Source organism: Misgurnus anguillicaudatus, chromosome 5, assembly GCF_027580225.2.
Source record: "Misgurnus anguillicaudatus chromosome 5, ASM2758022v2, whole genome shotgun sequence".
Lineage (NCBI taxonomy): Eukaryota > Metazoa > Chordata > Actinopteri > Cypriniformes > Cobitidae > Misgurnus > Misgurnus anguillicaudatus.
In genome coordinates, this window is record NC_073341.2 from 8,592,495 (window position 1) to 8,610,931 (window position 18,437).

The 18,437-nt window shown below is 38.8% G+C and overlaps 1 protein-coding gene across 1 annotated transcript; it reads left to right on the top strand.

Annotated features, from left to right (window-relative positions):
* The first annotated feature begins 5,175 nt into the window (after window positions 1-5,175).
* Window positions 5,176-18,376, top strand: dcp1a (decapping mRNA 1A). The gene is made up of 10 exons (XM_055168663.2): window positions 5,176-5,343; window positions 8,450-8,490; window positions 8,599-8,726; window positions 9,060-9,126; window positions 9,232-9,370; window positions 13,051-13,140; window positions 13,924-14,349; window positions 16,001-16,042; window positions 17,288-17,488; window positions 17,571-18,376. The coding sequence occupies exons 1-10, from the start codon at window positions 5,209-5,211 to the stop codon at window positions 17,649-17,651; spliced, it is 1,350 nt and encodes a 449-aa protein (XP_055024638.2). The 5' UTR covers window positions 5,176-5,208; the 3' UTR covers window positions 17,652-18,376.
* Window positions 18,377-18,437: the final 61 nt, after the last annotated feature.

Genomic DNA, 18,437 nt, shown 5'->3' on the forward strand with positions numbered 1-18,437 from the left:
GTATATGTTTTTCTTTTATTGTTTAATTTTGACATTGAGACAGACCACTTTAAGATGGATAATGCAAGGGTTTAATATAATGACACAACAGATACTTTTCCTTAACAGTTAACCAAACATTCACTTCAGATATAACAGATTATAGGTCATACCTGCGTGAATTCTTGTCAAAACAGATATTTTTTTAACCTGTAATTTTGTGTTAGATGTCTATATATATCAGGGTCAACCACTCGCTCGTTTGTGTGCATGTGCTTCAGACGTCTGCGTCAGACATCGCTTTTGAGTCTTGTCCAGGGCTCAACATAAAGGACTGCCCGGTGGCCGGGGCAAGCGTGAGAGACTTTCGGGCCAGTAAAAAGTATTGTCACTTGCCCGATCGGGCCAGTGCTTCACCCTCAGTCATTAAAATATATTTTCATCAATGTATATTATTTAACATCTTGAAAGCAGACATTTACTTGGGTAACACGACAAAAGAAAACATGTTGAAACATGTCTGTTGTATACAATTATATTTGACTTTTGAATTAATATTTTTAAATATGTGACACTGACATTTTTTTATTGGGGCCAGTGAAAATTTTGTCAGGGCAAGTGAAAACCTGAACCACTGGCCCAATCAGGCCAGTATAAAAAATCATTTGCGTTGAGCCCTGCTTGTCACTCTTAATAACTCTTTTAACATCAATCAGATCCCGAACTTTATCTCTCTTAATAATTATTTTAACATCAAGAAGTCCTGCAGTCCAGCTGTGGGTCAAACAGAAATTGCGTGTTGTGTCAATCGCGCGTTAATAAAATTAGTGCCGTTAAAATGAATTTGCGTTAACGCGTTATTAACGCGTTTATTTTGACAGCCCTATATACATATACACTTACCTGGAATATACTTTTTTAATTTCAGGTGGATGGAACAACAATCCAACTGTTGCTCAAGTTATTTCCGGCGCATTATGGTCCGCTGTGGGATTGCTCCAGGGAAGTCAGGCAACGTTCAACCACAGGATGACACTACGTGTCTCTCAGCCGTTGACATGTCATCTGTGGTACCAGCTGAAGATTAAGACAACATTTCATCCTCTCCCTTTGAGCAAATTACCGGTGTAGTGTTGGACCACAGATATTTAGCAACAAACTTTGGGTGCCTAACTGACAATGCGCTGGTTTACATTGCAGGATTTGTAGTTCGGCAAGTCATAACAAAACTTGCATGCAATGATTGTCGTAGTAGTTTGGTGGCGTCGAGCATCCCATCTTTTGACGATACATACCATCTGCTTACCCTCAGAAACAACGGAGGCCTGGTAATACCCAGTAAAGGTACTGTTAAAGTGATTCACTCAGCTGAGCACTGCATCCGACGAGCCTCTAACATCAACTCCGCAGCCCATCAGTGCCCAGTGTCTCTATTAAACAGAGTTGTAAAGGCAGAAGTAGGCTCTGAGGACATATTTGGTCTTGGTGATCATATTGTTGACACTCAAGATGGAATAGACAACCACCACTTCAGCTTAATTTCACTGGTTGTCTGCACCTTTCATAAGCCGAGGCAACACAACACCATGTGGCAAAGGTTCATACTCTGCAGCTGCAGAGCAGAAGTCTAAGGAAGAAACTGTGTAAGGTAGTGTTGTTGCAAGGATACTAATAACAGGGGGTTCTGTATAAATGTGTTTTTAGTACATAATTATTTAATATTATTTAATGTGATAAAAGTATTGCGGGCTGTATAAATTTCTGTATAAATGCGTTTTTAGTACATAATTATTTAATATTATTTAATGTGATAAAAGTATTGCGGAATGGGAATAAATAAAAGATTAAACAATCTTTGCAATCTCAACTATCTAACTTTTACATTATGTTCCTCTCAAATTTGTGATTTGCTTCCACCTGCTTTGTGTATCTCATTTAACAAACACGGTATTTAACAATACAATTTAAATGTTTAAATTAACATGTATAGTCACACCATTGTAGCAATTTTGTATTGCAGTAGGCTAAGGTAAGTAGCGATATTTCCTTTCGAAGTTTACTCAAGTGGAAGAATGTGACTAATAAACATAGGCCTAGTAGCACAATGCATTATATTTAAAAAAATGTAGATTATATTAATATCAAAACCTTACATTTTTTCTGTACTCAATGAAAAACACATATCTGACCGTTGAAACAAAAAACAACAACTAGAAAATCGCATTCATAACGATTTATTTAGATTTTACTTCCATTAGAGCGTTGCCTATAATGACGCTGATGCGGAGTTCCCCTGTTCCAAGATGGCGGCTCTATTGACGCATTCGTTCCAATGAACTGCCTTAGCCAAGGCGACATCTAGTGTATACGGACTACCGGCACATCCGGGAACTTGACTGTAAATTTCGTCACCGCCCCTTTTTGGGGGATAAAAAAACAGACCTTCCATTGACTTCCACTCAAAACAGCGGAACAAAGCAACGTTCCCACACAGCCGGCAGGCGTAAATAACTTATGAAATCACTCAGATTAAACATGTTGAGTAATTATCTGTCCACCCTGCCCGCCACAGAGCCCGAAAGATACATTAACACATTTAATTTGGTCGCTGGGAGAATGAAAGGGACATGTTTTTATTATGACCAAATTAAATATGTTAATGTATCTTTCGCGCTCTATGGCAGGCAGGGTGGACAGATAATTACTCAACATGTTTAATCTGAGTGATTTCATAAGTTAATTACGCCTGCCGTCTGTGTACGAACGTTGCTTTGTTCCGCTATTTTGAATGGAAGTCAATGGAAGGTCTAGTCTGAATTCCCCCAAAAGTGGGTGTCAACCTGTTCAAAAACATTCTATGACGTTGCGCCGGTTGTGCGTATATATCTATGGTTTTTAACAACAGCCACTAGATGGCGCTTCAGTAGCGTGTACTAAAGTACTTTTTAAGTAAAAGTAAAAAAGTAGATGTTTAATGTACTTACATATAAACCAAAAACTTGAAATTATGAAATGTAGTGGAGTAAAAATTATGATAATATGCGTTGGAATATAAGTTTTCCAAAGAAAAACACTGATTAAATACAGATACTTGAAAATTTTACTTTTATGTAGAAAGTAAAATACTTAAGTAGTGTCTGCCTCTGTAATAATACAATAATAATACAAAGTATTTAGCATGAAAGCAGTATTTTTCAATGTGTGACAGCGTCCTGTATCATAACTAAATCTCTGCCGCTTATAACAACTCAAACCATGTGAAAATCCGGTGAAAATTAGTGGAGTTATGATTATTCCTCATTAGAAATGAATGCAAGGGAGTGCACTGGAGACCCATCCAAGATGGCGGCCACGCGATACGTCAGCTCCAATAGGCAGCTCAGTCTACGAGGTGTCTACGTATGTCTATGCTATTGGAGACATGTGGGCTGCGTTCAGCCCCGACAAAACGTTGCACAACGTTTATTAAACAGAAACGGTGATGCGTTGAACGCCCTGTTGTGATGACGTTAGTTGCAACTACGGTAGCTGAGAGGCCTTTTTTTTTTTTTGAGAGGCCATTCTTTGTGTTCTTTTTTAAATGTTTCTAAAGCTTGATGAAATCGTTATAAATGTGTGTTTAATACTGTAAAAGACGCTCAATGTTACAGTCACTGACCTTGCCGTCCAGAATGAAAGACAACATTCCAACTTGAACCCATTGAGCGAGCTGTCTCTTTACTACCGCGTGGTTTTATACATCTTGCCGCTGATTGGGCCGACATTTCTGACACACCCACCAAACAAGAGAAAACGCTTCTAAAACCTGTTGCATTCCGTTGCACACCGTTTCCAGGAAACATGTCGTTCAACCCGGAAACCGTAGCAAAACGTTGTGCACCGGTGTGAGATTGAACCAGACAGTAAAAGAAATGGACACAGCGACCCCACTGGATTCAACAGAGACAAGTGAAGTCAATTAGAAGCACGCACTTCCTGGGTGTCGAGCGTACTGCGCAGACTCAAACTGAGCTTAATGACGTAGATGTCACGTGAGCAACCTGTCTGACAATTGTAAGTCTTCCAATAGCCGTGCCACGAGAAATCTGAATCACCCACCGAATCGTGCAGAGACGGCAAGCGTGAACAGGAGCAAATTTTGGTAAGTATTCTGATAAATAATCTCTCTTGACTTTATGCCTTCACGTCCACCCGATTTCCTCATAGTCAGTAAAAGATTGCTTGTGAGCGTCTCTCCCAGTCCATACGGTAATTTCTCTACTACTGTGCGACAGAAAGTCACAGATTATGATGCAATCGTTAGCCTATTTTTACAAAAACTGCTTCTACTGGGCCATAACGTATGATACATGGTAATGGAGACTTTTATACGTTTTCGTGTTTCTTTAGAAACAATTAATGGACAAATGGAGTCTTAAAAAGGGCCTCAGATGTAAAGTTATTCGCTGTCAAAGTGACGCCAAAATGAATGGGAGTCAATGGGATGCTAACAGCAGATGGGTGTTCGCTAAGCAATGGCCGGGTCCAGGGAAGCTTCAATAAAATATGAAACCCTGCCCCCCTGGATTGAACGTGCCCGTGGTAAAGCAGTAACCGGAAGTGTGCATCCTTCCTTGTGTTCCGTGCAGAGGTAAAGATGGAGAGTGACACATCAGGAATTATGCACAATCACTATGGCAGGAATATTGGGATGACACTGAAAAAGGTAGACATTTATATAATATACAAAAACAGGTTGGTGCTGGAAAGAAGGAAAGCAGGAATCAAAAGGAAAGGAATATAATAACTCGTTTGAGAATAGGTCACACAGGACTTAATAATACTTTATTTAAAATTGGTAAACACCCAACTGGGGAATGCAATGATTGTAGTCAACAAGAAACTGTTGAACATGTTCTGCTTCACTGTAGGAAATATAATAAAGAAAGATGTTAGTTTATTCAGTCATTAAAGAATGTGGATCACCAAGACTTTTCTATAGCAGGTATTCTAGGGGAAAGGAAAATATATGACTACATCATTAAATTTATAAGAGAAACAAAGTTAAGCAAAAGAATTTAGATTTTCGTTTTTTTTTTGTTCTTTTTCTTTTTTAATTAATTCACGTATCTCATAAGCATGTATCCTGTTTCACACTCCAGTCCAGTTAGTGGCGGTAATGCACCTACTAGTTGGTTTGCCAACCGCCAATAAACACCAAAGAAGAAGAAGAAGAAAAAGAAGAAGAAGATGGAGAGTGTGAATAAAGCGGGTCAGATGATGAGTCTAGCGGCTCTGCAGCACTATGATCCCTACATAGTGAAACTCTTGGATGTCACGGGACAGGTCGCGCTTTACACCTTCAACTCCAAAGCAAATGAATGGGTGAGATTTCAACATTTATTACTCGATCAGCACGGGACAGTTAGCTTGCAGTTGCTAATAGCAACGCCACAAGCTCCATGGTGCAATCTACTGATTCTTATCTCATGAACAAACCATCTAACGTTACGACTAAAGTAAATAAAGATAAGCATTGAAGAAACGACACACAAAAAGCACACGACTTACACTAAAACAGCATCTGCTTCTGATAATAACATAATTAAATGGACTCTCCAACGAGTATCACAGCCCAGCTCCATCCAAAATTAACCACGCGAACAGAACATCACTACATATAATCATATATGACAGAAAATATATATGAGAAAATACAATATTAATTAATAAACAAATATATTAAACGAGGACAGAAATACATTAAAACACTGGCACACCGCTGTATAATTCCTTGCTGTTAAGTTTTTTTAAAAACATTTTTAAGTGCGTTTTAACATCAACTGTAAAATGATCAAAGTAAGGCATTTTCCATTCCATTTAACTTTATAAATATAATATAACTAGAGATGTTCCAATATCCTTTCAGTTACCGATTCTGATATTTGGGCTCATGATATAAGTCGATACAGAGTACTGATCCAATACCTGTCTTTAGACACTCTCAGCAGTAACAACATACATAAACAGCTTTCATGGAACAAACGTAACTTCTGATAAACCTTACAAAGAATCAACAACAACTAAGTCCCTTTCAGAGTAGTTTATTTCTGATAACAAGCTAACGTTAAATAAACAAGAATTAGATTATCTTAGTTTAAATCATAGCTAAAAACTACACTGAGCTAACGTTACTTTGTAAAATGTGTACTATTTTAACCTCCCTTCACATATAGCAGTGATCCATGATCGCTGTCTCCCCTCGTCTTTAGAAAATCAAAACATTTGTTATTTTTACAGAGGTATGCGTTTCAGAGTTCAGTTTAGCCATTAGTCAGACCATAAAACAAACACCGGAAGTTAAGTTCAGATGCGTAACCCCAATAATGTCTAATGAAACCATCTATATTCACTAAAAAAGTCAGGTTATTGCTAGATCTTAACTTTAAATATGTTTATATGTATTTTGTGGAAAATTCCTCGCCTTATACTGCCGCTAGGATAATATTATTATTGTTATAATATCATGTTGTATTATATTATAATATATTAAATCATATTAATGAAAAGCAATAAAGGTCACTCTGAGCACAAGTTTAATACTCTTAGGGGCGGTTTCCCGGACAGGGATTAGCTTAAACCAGGGCTAGGCCTTAATTTAATTAGGAAATATGACTAGTTTTAACAAACATGCCTTACTAAAAACATTACGGGGCGGTTTCCCGGACAGGGATTAGACTAGTCCTAGACTAAAATAAATATAAGAGCTGTCCAAACTGAAAACAAATTGCATTGACTTTATCTTAAAATACATCAGTGCCATTTGTTTTGCCTCAAAATGCAAGTAATGTTTTTAGTAAGGCGTGTTTGTTCAAACTAGTTATATTTCCTTTTTAAACTAAGGCCTAGTACTGGCTTAAGCTAAACCCTGTCCGAAAAACCACCCCTACCAGTTTGGACAGCTCTTACATTTATTTTGGTCAAGGTCTAGTCTTAGTTTCCCAGACAGGGTTTAGCTTAAGCCAGGACTAGGCCTTAGTTAAATTGGGATATTTAAGTAATTTTTAAAAGCATAATTTATAAATAAATGTTACTGGTGTACATCTTAAGACACAACACTCGCTAGGGATGCATATCAATTAATCGCGATTAATCTATAGCAGAATAAAAGTTTTTGTTTACATCATATATGTGTGTGAACTGTGTATAATAATTATGTATATATAAATATGCACACATGCATGTATAATTTTAAGAAAAAAATATATTTATATATTAAGTATTTATATTTATATATAATATAAATTATACATAAATATACAAATGTATATACACATGTAAACATTGCTTAAATATATACATGCATGTGTGTGCATTTAACTATACAAAGTTATTATACACAGTACACACACACATATGATGTAAACAAAAACTTTTATTCTGCTATAGATTAATCGCGATTAATTGATATGCATCCCTAGCACCTACATTTTAAGATATGTCGGAGGAAGTTGCACAACTAAGCACAACAAAGTATCTAATAAAAATGCAAAAGAATTTGCAAATGTTGCATTTTAACTCTTAAGAGATGTCATGTAAAATTACAAAAGTTATATAAAAGTTAACTTTAGTAGTTAGTTAGTGTAACTAATCACTGTAGTTGTTTGCCTCAGTATGCAACAATAATCCAGGTAAGAAAATTAGGCAAAGATAATAATTTATGACAAAAAATATGATTAACATATCCAGTGTAACATAAGGTTACCTTTGATAAAGTGGTCCTGTAAATACACTGTAAATGTGATTGTTTCCCTTCACTGGGGGCAGAGGCAAATACGTTTCACATAAAAGTCCTCCTTTCTGGGTTTTCGTATCTAAAGGATTCTGTAGAAGTATAGGCCGGGATCGTCTCCTCATTGGTTAGTGGATTTTATTGCACAACAACTATTTAGGTTAAACTAAAGAAATAAGTCACTTCTTCACCTGTGGACAACAGCAGATAGGGCTCTCTTGCCCTCCAGCAGGGCTTAGGTTCCCCTAAGTGTGTGAGGACACATGAAAACTACCAGTAGAGCTCCTCACAGAGAATCATCAGTCTTTATTGATGGATGATTGAACAGTGCCCATAGTAATAACTGTGCTTAATCTTGTTGAATCAGTATCTTTGGTACAGTGAGCATTAAAGGCGGAGAGCACAATGTTTGAAAAACGCTTTGGAAAAGGAGACGGGCCGACTACCAAAACACACTTCTAGCCAATCAGCAGTAAGGAGCGTGTCTACTAAACTACATCCTTGCCGGGTTGCGTATGTGTGGGGCGGGTCTTTTAAAAGAAGGTCCAGATTCTATTGCGGTAGGGGCGTGTTTGTTTAGGTGATTTCAAATATCAACAATGGCTTTCAAACATTGTGCACTCCGCCTTTAAGTAGCTGATATTTAAAGACTTAACACATTTCTGATATTTGAAGACTAATAAATCTGTCTCTAAACAGGAAAAGACTGAGATTGAAGGCACCTTGTTTGTGTCTGCAAGGTAAGAATGGACTGCTGCTGTTTTTTAGCTCCAGAATAAGCATGATATTTGACTGTTGCCCGTCTCGCACAGGTACGTGAACATTGATATGAGTATGTTTCTTCACAGGTCTGCATCCCCACATCATGGCTTTACAATTATGAATCGTTTGAGTACTGAAAATTTAGTGGAGCCGATCAATAAGGACTTGGAATTCCAGCTCCAAGATCCCTTTCTGCTGTACCGGAATGGCAACTGTAAGTTAATTTATAGTCATTTATAAATACTTACAAACTTTTAAAACTATTTTTGGCCTCTAAACATCATGTTGATGTAATTAAAGGGTACAGATAAAGAACTGTAAGTGAACTGTAAGGTAGAAAGGCCCGATAAATAGAACAAAAAATAGTTTTTTTTTTTACATTTATTGTAATACACAAGATATTTTACAACTGTAGTGGTAAAGTTTGTGCCATTGTAGGGCCAGTACCTCTGTTTTACACCTTAAAAGCATAAAACTCTCTCCTGTAAGAGCAATTTACTTTAATGTGAACGAAACCTCTCTCTCTTTCTTTGTCTGTCTCTGTCAGTGGGCATTTACAGTATCTGGTTTTATGATAAGACGGACTGCCAGCGGATAGCCCAGCTCATGCTGCAGTGAGTAACATAACATGTCTATTGAAAGTGTCATCAGTGTAGTAGAGTTGATCATGGATTGGATTATCAGGGAGCAGACATACAGTTTTATACCACACATTGCAGGATTGTGAAGCAAGAGGCGTTGCAAGCACAGCAGGCGTCTCCAGCCGGCGCTCTGGACAGCAGGACAAACGGTTGTGTTCAGACTCGTCCCACAGATATACTGGAGCTGCTTAGTAAAGCCAAAGAGGAATACAAGAGGGTATGACTGACTTTCATTTACCTCTACTTATTACCAGTGTTGCCAGATTGGGTCTTTAAAATTTGTGTGTTTTTAAACGACAAAAAACAAATAATGCATAACGAAAATGATGTGGCTATAAAATGATCAAGCATTTGGCTTTTATTTAAAACAAACAAACAGAAGTATTCATTCCAACTCCAACATTTGGAGACAGGCATCATTTCTGTGAGCCTATTTGCTATGGTAACCTGGCAACCTGTGTGTGTTTGTGCGTGTGTCTCTGCATGTGTGCTGTGCGTGAGGAAGAGTGACGCCCCAGTCAGACCAGTTGCTTCATTGCAGTTTGGTTCGGCAGAAATACATACATTTATTTTCAATAGAATTCTGCATTCGGCTTGCATCACTTACATTGCGGTGCATTTTAGGTGAAGCTTTCGTTCTTTGCGTCACAACATCACGTCCCGGTGTATACAGTGAATGCATGCTGAAATTATTGTTGCATGGCTACATAAAAGTTTAAAGGCAGAGTAGGCAGGTTTAAAGAAAGTATAAAACACTTTTTTCCAAATTTGTTTAAACTGGTACTTATGTACCAATCCATAAGTAAAATGTAAGTACTCTGAAAAAGAGAGTATAAAAATCGAGTGTCTGTAGACCTCTCAAGACTTTTTTAAACACAGCAAATTTTTCCATTCACTCCACCCCCTCCCTTCTGGGTTTCTTCTAAAGCCACGCCCCCAAAACACATGAACGCGTGACGCAGACCGGCTCTCCTGGGAGAAGCATTTACCTGAGACGCGCGGAGAGGAAGGAGCGCGATGCATGTAGTAACATCATACGGACTACCGGCACATCCGGGAACTTGACTGTAAATTTCGTCACCGCCCCTTTTCGGGGGTTAAAAAAGCAGCGCCTCCATTGGCTTCCATTCAAAATAGCGGAACAGGGCAACGGTTTTGCACAGCCGGCAGGCGTGGGTGGCTTGTGAAATCACTCAGATTAAACATGTCGAGTACCCATCTGTCCATCCTGCCTGCCATAGAGCGCGAAAGATACATTAACACATTTGATTTGGTCAATATGAAAACGTGTCCCTTTCATTCTCACAGCGTCAAATTTGTGTAACAACGCCATCCAGTGATTGCTGGAAATATCGCTAAGCCAGTTAGTTGTATGGCTGGACGGAAAAGTGCACTCATTACTCTAAATATAAAGACATAATAAATAAATACGAAGTAACTTTCAAATACGAAGTAAAATCATTCACTTGCTTCCCTGTTGACTTGATGAGGTACGTGTTTAATGTCCGGGTAAGACACCTCTGGCCAATAGGGAGCGTTGTTACACAAATTTGATGCTGGGAGAATGAAAGAGACATGTTTTTGTATTGACCAAATTGAATGTGCCAATGTATCTTTCGCGCTCTATGGCAGGCAGGGTGGACAGATAATTACTCAATATGTTTAATCTGAGTGATTTCGTGGGTTGTTTGCGCCTGCCGGCTGTGTACGAAGGTTGCTTTGTTCCGCTATTTTGAATGGAAGTCAATGGAACGTCTAGTGCGATTTCCCCCAAAAGTGGGCGTGAACCTGTTCAGAGACATTCTATGACGTTGCGCCGGTTGTGCGTATGTCAGAATCACATGTAATAATACACCTAACTTGGTTTATATTCATAGTGATAAATACGATAGCTTTAAGTACTCTCTATTAAAGCAACACCAAAGAGTTTTTTACCTTAGAAACTTTTTTGGAAACGTTATTTTGTGGTTCATCCACTCAAAACGGGGTGAACGGCACCTTCACATTCGCTTTGCAGCCCTCTATCGGCCAAAACCGCACTAAAGAAGTTTCCAACTGTCGGGTCGTGGTCCTGTAGTTCTAGTGAAAACTACAAAAACTTGCTTTACGGCAGACCTACAATCCAATCAGAGCCAGCTATGCTGCAGTATTTACGACAGTGGTAATGAACAATTACGCTTCTAACCTGTAGGGGGAGCAAAGAGCAAAAACTCTTTAGTGTTGCTTTAAGCTAGCATATCGATACTGGTGAAGTTTAAAACATATTTTGTTTGATTCGGTAACAAACGAGCTAGTTATATTTATAAGACAACGCTAAAAACAGATTGCATTGATACAAGTTTTTTATTACCATCAGTTACACTGTAATAAAGGTGAATTCCGTGGAAGATTCATAACATATACGATGTTTTGCATGTAAGAGTTTCTGTGATGAAAGCATTGTTGACTCTGATGAGGACTACACTCCGGATACAATATAACTACCGCATCGTCGACTCGAGAAAAAGCCACGCGATATTTACTCTTGTTTGATTTCTTTGTTTATTCCTTTTTTTGCCACGTTTGACTTCGCTGACTGTATATGCAGGTACTGTGAGTTCTGAATGCTCTTTCTCTGCCATACTTTTGCTCTTCCTAGAGTGCCTCGTGCACGTTCAAATTAATCGGGTGTGCGCATGTGTGGGCAGATCCCATAGCAACAAGGGTGGTGCCATGGTCGCGAGAGAGAATGATAGTTGCGCAAGCCAATCATTTGTTTCGTCCCGAATGGAAATAATGAGCTGTGTTTAAAACAGTCATGAAAGGTCTACAGACACTCAAGTTTTATACTCTCTTTTTCAGAGTGCTTGCATTTTACTTGTGTGTTGGTATATGGGGACAGTTTAAACAAATTTGTAGAGAAGTTTTTTGGATAATTCCTGCCTACCCTGCCTTTAAGAATATGTGATGCATTGCTGCGATTGGTCTGACTGGGGCGTGAGAGGGACGAGGGTGTGTGCGTGCGTGCGTGTGCGTGCGTGCGTGTGCGTGCGTGTGTATGTGTGTGTGTGTGTGTGTGTGTGTAGGGGTTCTTTTTTAGGCTATAGATGGTTTCAGCAGTAACAACATAAACAAACGCCTGTCATGGTCCGCACGTAGCTTCCGGTAAACTCTGCTAAGAATAAATAACAACAAAGTTCTTTAAACGTAGTTTATTTAACAAACAAAAAACAACATATAGATTACCTAGGAAACCAAAATATTTGTTATTTTCGACAAGGCATTTATTCAAGGATCAGTTTAGCAACTAGTCAGACCATTAAAAAAAATGACACCGGAAGTTCGGATCCAGACGTATATCGCGTCAGCGCGCGTGCGTCCGATGAAACCGTCTATACTCTGTTGCAATTGAACGTGAATACATTTACTACTTAAAAACATCAAAGCTAAACATCATATCTAGTTAAACCGCATAACGACATCGCTACAAATACAGTATGGAATTAAAATCTGCGAACATCAATAGGCTTAGGCTACTTTACCTTGTTTCAGCGACGCTTGGTGAAACAGCAGTGGATGTTTTCGGTTCAAATGCAGAATGTAATGTAAGGATCCCAGACTTTAGACATTCTCTGCCGTTTATGGACATCCTTACTCTCCGCTGTCGCGCCAACTAAATTCAAAATGTATCATGCGCTATGGTGTGCTTCCTGAACATTGAACAACGGTCCATGTGAATCAGATCTCGGCACGTTTAGTGCGCCTCATAGGAATTTAACGAGGCTTCGAGGCAGAATTTTTGCCTCTAGGAATTTTTGTAATCGGGTAACTCGATTAATCGTTTCAGCCCTACTTATTATAAAGGGTTTGATAAGGCAATTTCTTATTTTTTGTTGTTTAATATCTGTGTGTGTGTAGAGTCAGTCGATGGAGAGAGATGATTCTCTGCCGCCGCTGGAGAAGAGAGAGGACACCACAGACCGACAGACGGCAACTCAACATGAAAAGGTAAAGAATGCTATTCACCTATATAGTCATGTGACACTTCTGCTAGAAAGTATCGGTAAATGCAAGTCCCCATCAAATCAAAATGTAGGTTTTGTGGCTTTTAGTTTATAACACTAGTAATCAATGTTACGTTTAAATTAAAGTTATGCATTTGGCAGAAACGTTTATCTAAAGTGACTTGAAGTGCATTAGTGTACATTTGATCACTGTGTTCATGTTTATTATGCGTGTTTCCTGAGATCATAACTAGGGCTATGCGATTAATTGAAAAAAGAATCACAATCTCTATTTAAACATAATGCAATCTTTTTTGTAAATGACGGTGATTCACTTGCATATATAGTATTTCTCTGTTTTTATATGCTGCATTCACGTGTTTACGTATTTACATTACAACAATCCAATATGCTTTATCAGTCAAACTTGCTCAGTCACAAAGTGTAAAACCAAACCCTATTTATTCACCAATCCGCTGTCACTCGTGCGATGTGTAACAAGGCAGCATGCCTAAACACATAGTTAGCTGGACTATGGTTAGTTAAGACTTCGTCTCGTTCATGGGTCAGGAGCTGCAGCTTACAAAAAATACACTTAGGTAGCTCATGTTTAGACCTAGCTGACCTTTAGATCTTGTTTTATTAGAGTTCCTATTTTAGTCTGTTATAAACAAAACACTGCATTCATTTTCATTCGTACATGCAGCATGGGAACTCTGTTTTTTTTTGTAAATGACAGGATGTCTCCTAAACAAAGTTTTTTTTTCTTTCCTCTTGTTCTCCACAGTCAGGTCACTCAATAGTGAAGCAGATCACAGTAGAAGAACTTTTTGGAAGCTCTTTGCCCAAAGAAACGCCCCAGTTGTCAAATCCCACCCCAGCAGAAAGCACACGGGGCCTGACGTTCGCCCCTCTCCTCACCCCTCGCCTCTCGACTGAGCCAGCACTGGTGTCTCTGCTCCAGGGGTCCGGCACCAGGGACACCCAGCACCCCATCTCCCCAAAAGCAGCTGTTTCGAACACGGAGGAGAGCACGGTGGGCTCCGGCGGTCCTGCACTGCGACGGCTTCCTCCTGCACGCGTGAATCCGCTCGCAGATAGAGACGGGATGCCCGGCTTCATGCCCGGCTCGTTGGTCACCCCGCAGTGTTTCGTAGAATCCGGCTGCAAAGTTTCCGCATCCTTCACTGGAAAGACCGCAGCGTCTGTGCAGGTAAGCGCAGTCCACTCTCATGCGTACGTGTGTTACATTTACATTTTTAGGGGTTGTGCACACCAAAACTTTTAAACGCGTCTGAAAACGCCTAGACAACGCCGAATGGCAGCTGATTTTCAGCTGAGTTCCAGCTTTCTTCAGCCAAGCACTTTGGTAGCTCTGATACGTCAGCTGTGAGACGGTTGGTTGCTGCGATACTTGTCCCGCCCCTCCTCCACTGTGATTAGACGGCCACGTGAGAACTGACATTGACGAGCGGAGCTTTTCATACAAAGTTGAACATTTTTCAACTCTCGGCGCTGAGCGCGGAAAAACCGCCGGGCACCAGTTTTCAGGGCGGAAGAAAACCGCTTGCTGCTGGCTTATTTAAAAAACGCTGAGCTTCCATTGGAAACAATTGAAAACATGCGCCGGCCGCGGGCATTAAAGTTTAGGTGTGCACAATCCCTTACAGGTACCCATGTTGAAAAAATTAGAGACTAGGATTTTTTACAGTATGTTTCTTAACAAAACCCTTGGTGGGTGTGTTAAAGGTCATTTCTATTCTTTATGCGATAAAACTTTGATAAAATGAAAAGTCACTCAAGTGAAACAGTGTCGTGTCTACTGCCCTACAAAGTAAAGAAATCTTAAAGCTCACATAACACACGCTGTTTCTGCATTTCTGATGTTAATCTGGAGTACCTATAGAGTAGTATTACATCCTTTATATCTCTGAAGAGTCTTTAGTTGAATCAGATTTATAAAAGAAAGATTAGCTTTACCGAATCTTTCCGATAACGTACGACAAAATGAAGAAGGAGGAGTTACTACCGCGGGTGGAGCGAGTACGAGTCATGCAACACTATACAACACTGTTTAACTTATGATTCACTACATGTTCGTGTCATTTATATAATATGCACGCGCCTATTTCCAACATAAGACAGAAGTCTTTCTTACCGCATGCAACTCGTGACCCGGTTGGGAAGATCCAAACACTGCTGCTACCCCGGATAATAAACTATATCCATTGTTTCCATAAGGCTGACTTTCTTCTCCTTACATCCAAAAACACACTTCTTCATTCGTGCCATTGTTGAGTTTTGAAATTAAACAAAGCTGTGTCGCGTGATAAGATGTTTGTAAGTTGTAGTGTCTCCCGCTGATTGACGGGTGGGCGGGGTTTTCCGGGGGAAGTCCCCATATAAAGGAATGATATGTATCGAAAACCCCTGAAACTTCAGTTGGAACTGTAATCGAAAAAAACTTTCCGAAACTTGTACAAACCCTGGCGAAGTGCATTCGGCACAGAAATACTTTGCCTACATTTAGCATGAGGAAACAACTCTATAACTGTGTTAATAAGTCAGAATGCTTGAAATACCATTAAACCCCCCCTTTAACGTTAATACCAACAGAGAACTGCTTTTGTAGGATTATAGTCGTAAAGTGTGAGTTAAGTATATTAGCAGGACATATGCATCATTACACTTCGAGTAGTGATGTATTTTACATGGTTTGGGTTGGTTTGGTTAGTATAACAGTTCTGTTATTTGTATGTTTGAGTAAATGTTTGATGCGTTCATTTTTAGAGTACGCCTGTATGTGTGTGACATATCACCTGTAATTATCATTTTCCCCCATGTCTTACTGTCTTCTGACACAGAGTAAAGAAGTGAACTCCCAGACTCTGGTGAAATCCATTCCAGTAAGTACAACACCCATCATCACAAACACGTGAAGTCTTCATCTATCATCTTATTGTGCTCTTTATTAAACAAGACTTTGTTAATAGTGTAATGTGATGGTGAAGAAGTAGATGTTATAGTCTGACTAAACCTATGAATGCATGCCTCATAACATTTTATTACATGAATTTAGTGTGAGTCCGTGTGAACACAACTATACTCCAGATTTAAATATACAGCTGGGCAGCATAATGGTTCAGTGCTGGTAGCAACAATTCGATTTCTGAATCAGGAGCTCTTTCTGTGTGAAACTTGTATGTTATCTCTGTGTCAGTGTGGGTTTACTCCCACAGTCATGCAGTATGGGGCGTTTTTCTGGACAATATATAAAAAAAGGAAACGCAATTGCAAATACAATTTGCAATTCCTTTTTATTATTGTCCGCAAAAACGCAGGTTAGATGAATCAGAAATCTTAAATCACCTTCCCCCAACTTGTGTGTACATGGGTAGATTAATGTATATTGTGTATAGATTAACTTGTGTATGAGCTTGTTAAGTCATGACGTAAGGAATACTGTTTCTTGGTCCAAGCCTTTCAATAGAGGATATTATTTAAACAGCTGTTTATGAGCACAATTTATTTATAACCCACATTTAGGCTCCAGACAGAATCACAGACAGCAAAATATTAATCATTCATAAAAAAATCATCTCAAGGTTTTGTTATGGACATAAAAATGAGGGTCAGGTGTTTTTGGTAGTTTTACATTATGATACAAGTGTATATAAGTGTGATTCGTTTTGTTATTTGCCTATGGCATTTGAGATGGTTTGGACTGGGAAGGGCTGCATGACGTCAGACTTAACAAGCCCAAAGAGTAGATGAACATGAATATAGTCTGGAATGGTGTTAAAAAAAGAAAAAGTGATCTGAATTCATCTTTGTGGTATGATGACAAAAGCTCATGTTTAACGGTAACACTTTACAATAAGATTGTATTCGTTTACATTAGTTCATGCATTAGCTAACATGAACTAACCATGAACAATACTTCTACAGCATTTATACATCTTAGTTCATCTTAATTTTAGCATTTACGAATACATTTATAAAATCAAAAATTGTTAGTTTATTGTGTATTTGTTAACACATACATTAGCAATAAATGCTGATAAACTTCATTGCTCATTGTTAGATTAGCTAATGCATTTACTAATGTGTTTAGTAAATTTACTAATTTGTGATCTTATAATGACTTGAAGGCGGGGCCAGTTGTCCACGGGGAGGAGTCTTCACTGCTTCTGTCTCCCAGTGTATTCCAGCATTCCATCGCCAAGACAACAGATCCACCCAGAATCCCTGCTTCCCCCCCGACGCCCACGACCCCTATAGCGACGGCAGATTTACCCCCTGTCCTGTACAGTCGAACCCAGCTGCAAGAGACGCTCATACATCTGATCAAGGTACAGTAGACCAACCACACGACAGTGTGCAGTGACACCATCAAGTTTTGTCCTAATGTCACCTCATTTCATTTGTTTTCAGAACGACCCGCGGTTCCTCGGCACAATCCATGAGGCTTACGTACAGAGCATGACTAAAGGTGTCAACAAGGTCAAGTTATAGCCACTGAATCTCCCGCTACACGTTCAGATGTGAACTTTGACCTCTGACACTTGACTGAATGTTATTAATACTGGCATATACATACTTGGTCTCTCAAAGCCCCATTATGAACATCAGTTTATTGACCACTAATGGTTGTCAGGTCTCCTGGGCTTCTCTCAATCTTACTAACTAATGCATGTGCTTATATTAAGGGACTTGTGCAATACAAAGCATTGTCTTCATGAAGAATTATTAGACATTTGGATACAATACATTTGTGTATATATGTATATATATATATGATCTGATGTACCAGTGTCAATATTTAGTGTGCTTTTGTTGTTTTTGAAAAAGAGTGTAATGTGGGATTATTTGACTTTTTTGTACAAAGAGCAAAATTATTTTTGACATAGAAGATACATTTAATGACTACACAAAGATTAGATGAGTTCATATTAGTTTTTTTAATGTTTTGTTTAGATGCTGCACTTCATTAGCACTGCTGTGTACAGTAATGTATTGACTTTTGTACTGTGAGTGAACTGAAGTGTTTAATGGTTTACTTAAAGAGACCATTGTAAATTTAAAGAAATAAGCGTAAAGCTAAAGTGTTAGCTACACCCAAACAATAATGCTAATGACAGCAGGTGTCTGTAATGATGAAATCAGCTTGTTTCAAAAGTGTTGTGACACAAGAACCTTTGTCAAATATTTAATTTCAACATTAAAACTAGAGAAAATCAGTTTGCCCTTTTTCTTTTTTTTCTCCACCATTCAGTGTTGTAATAGACAAAGCCTTTGTAA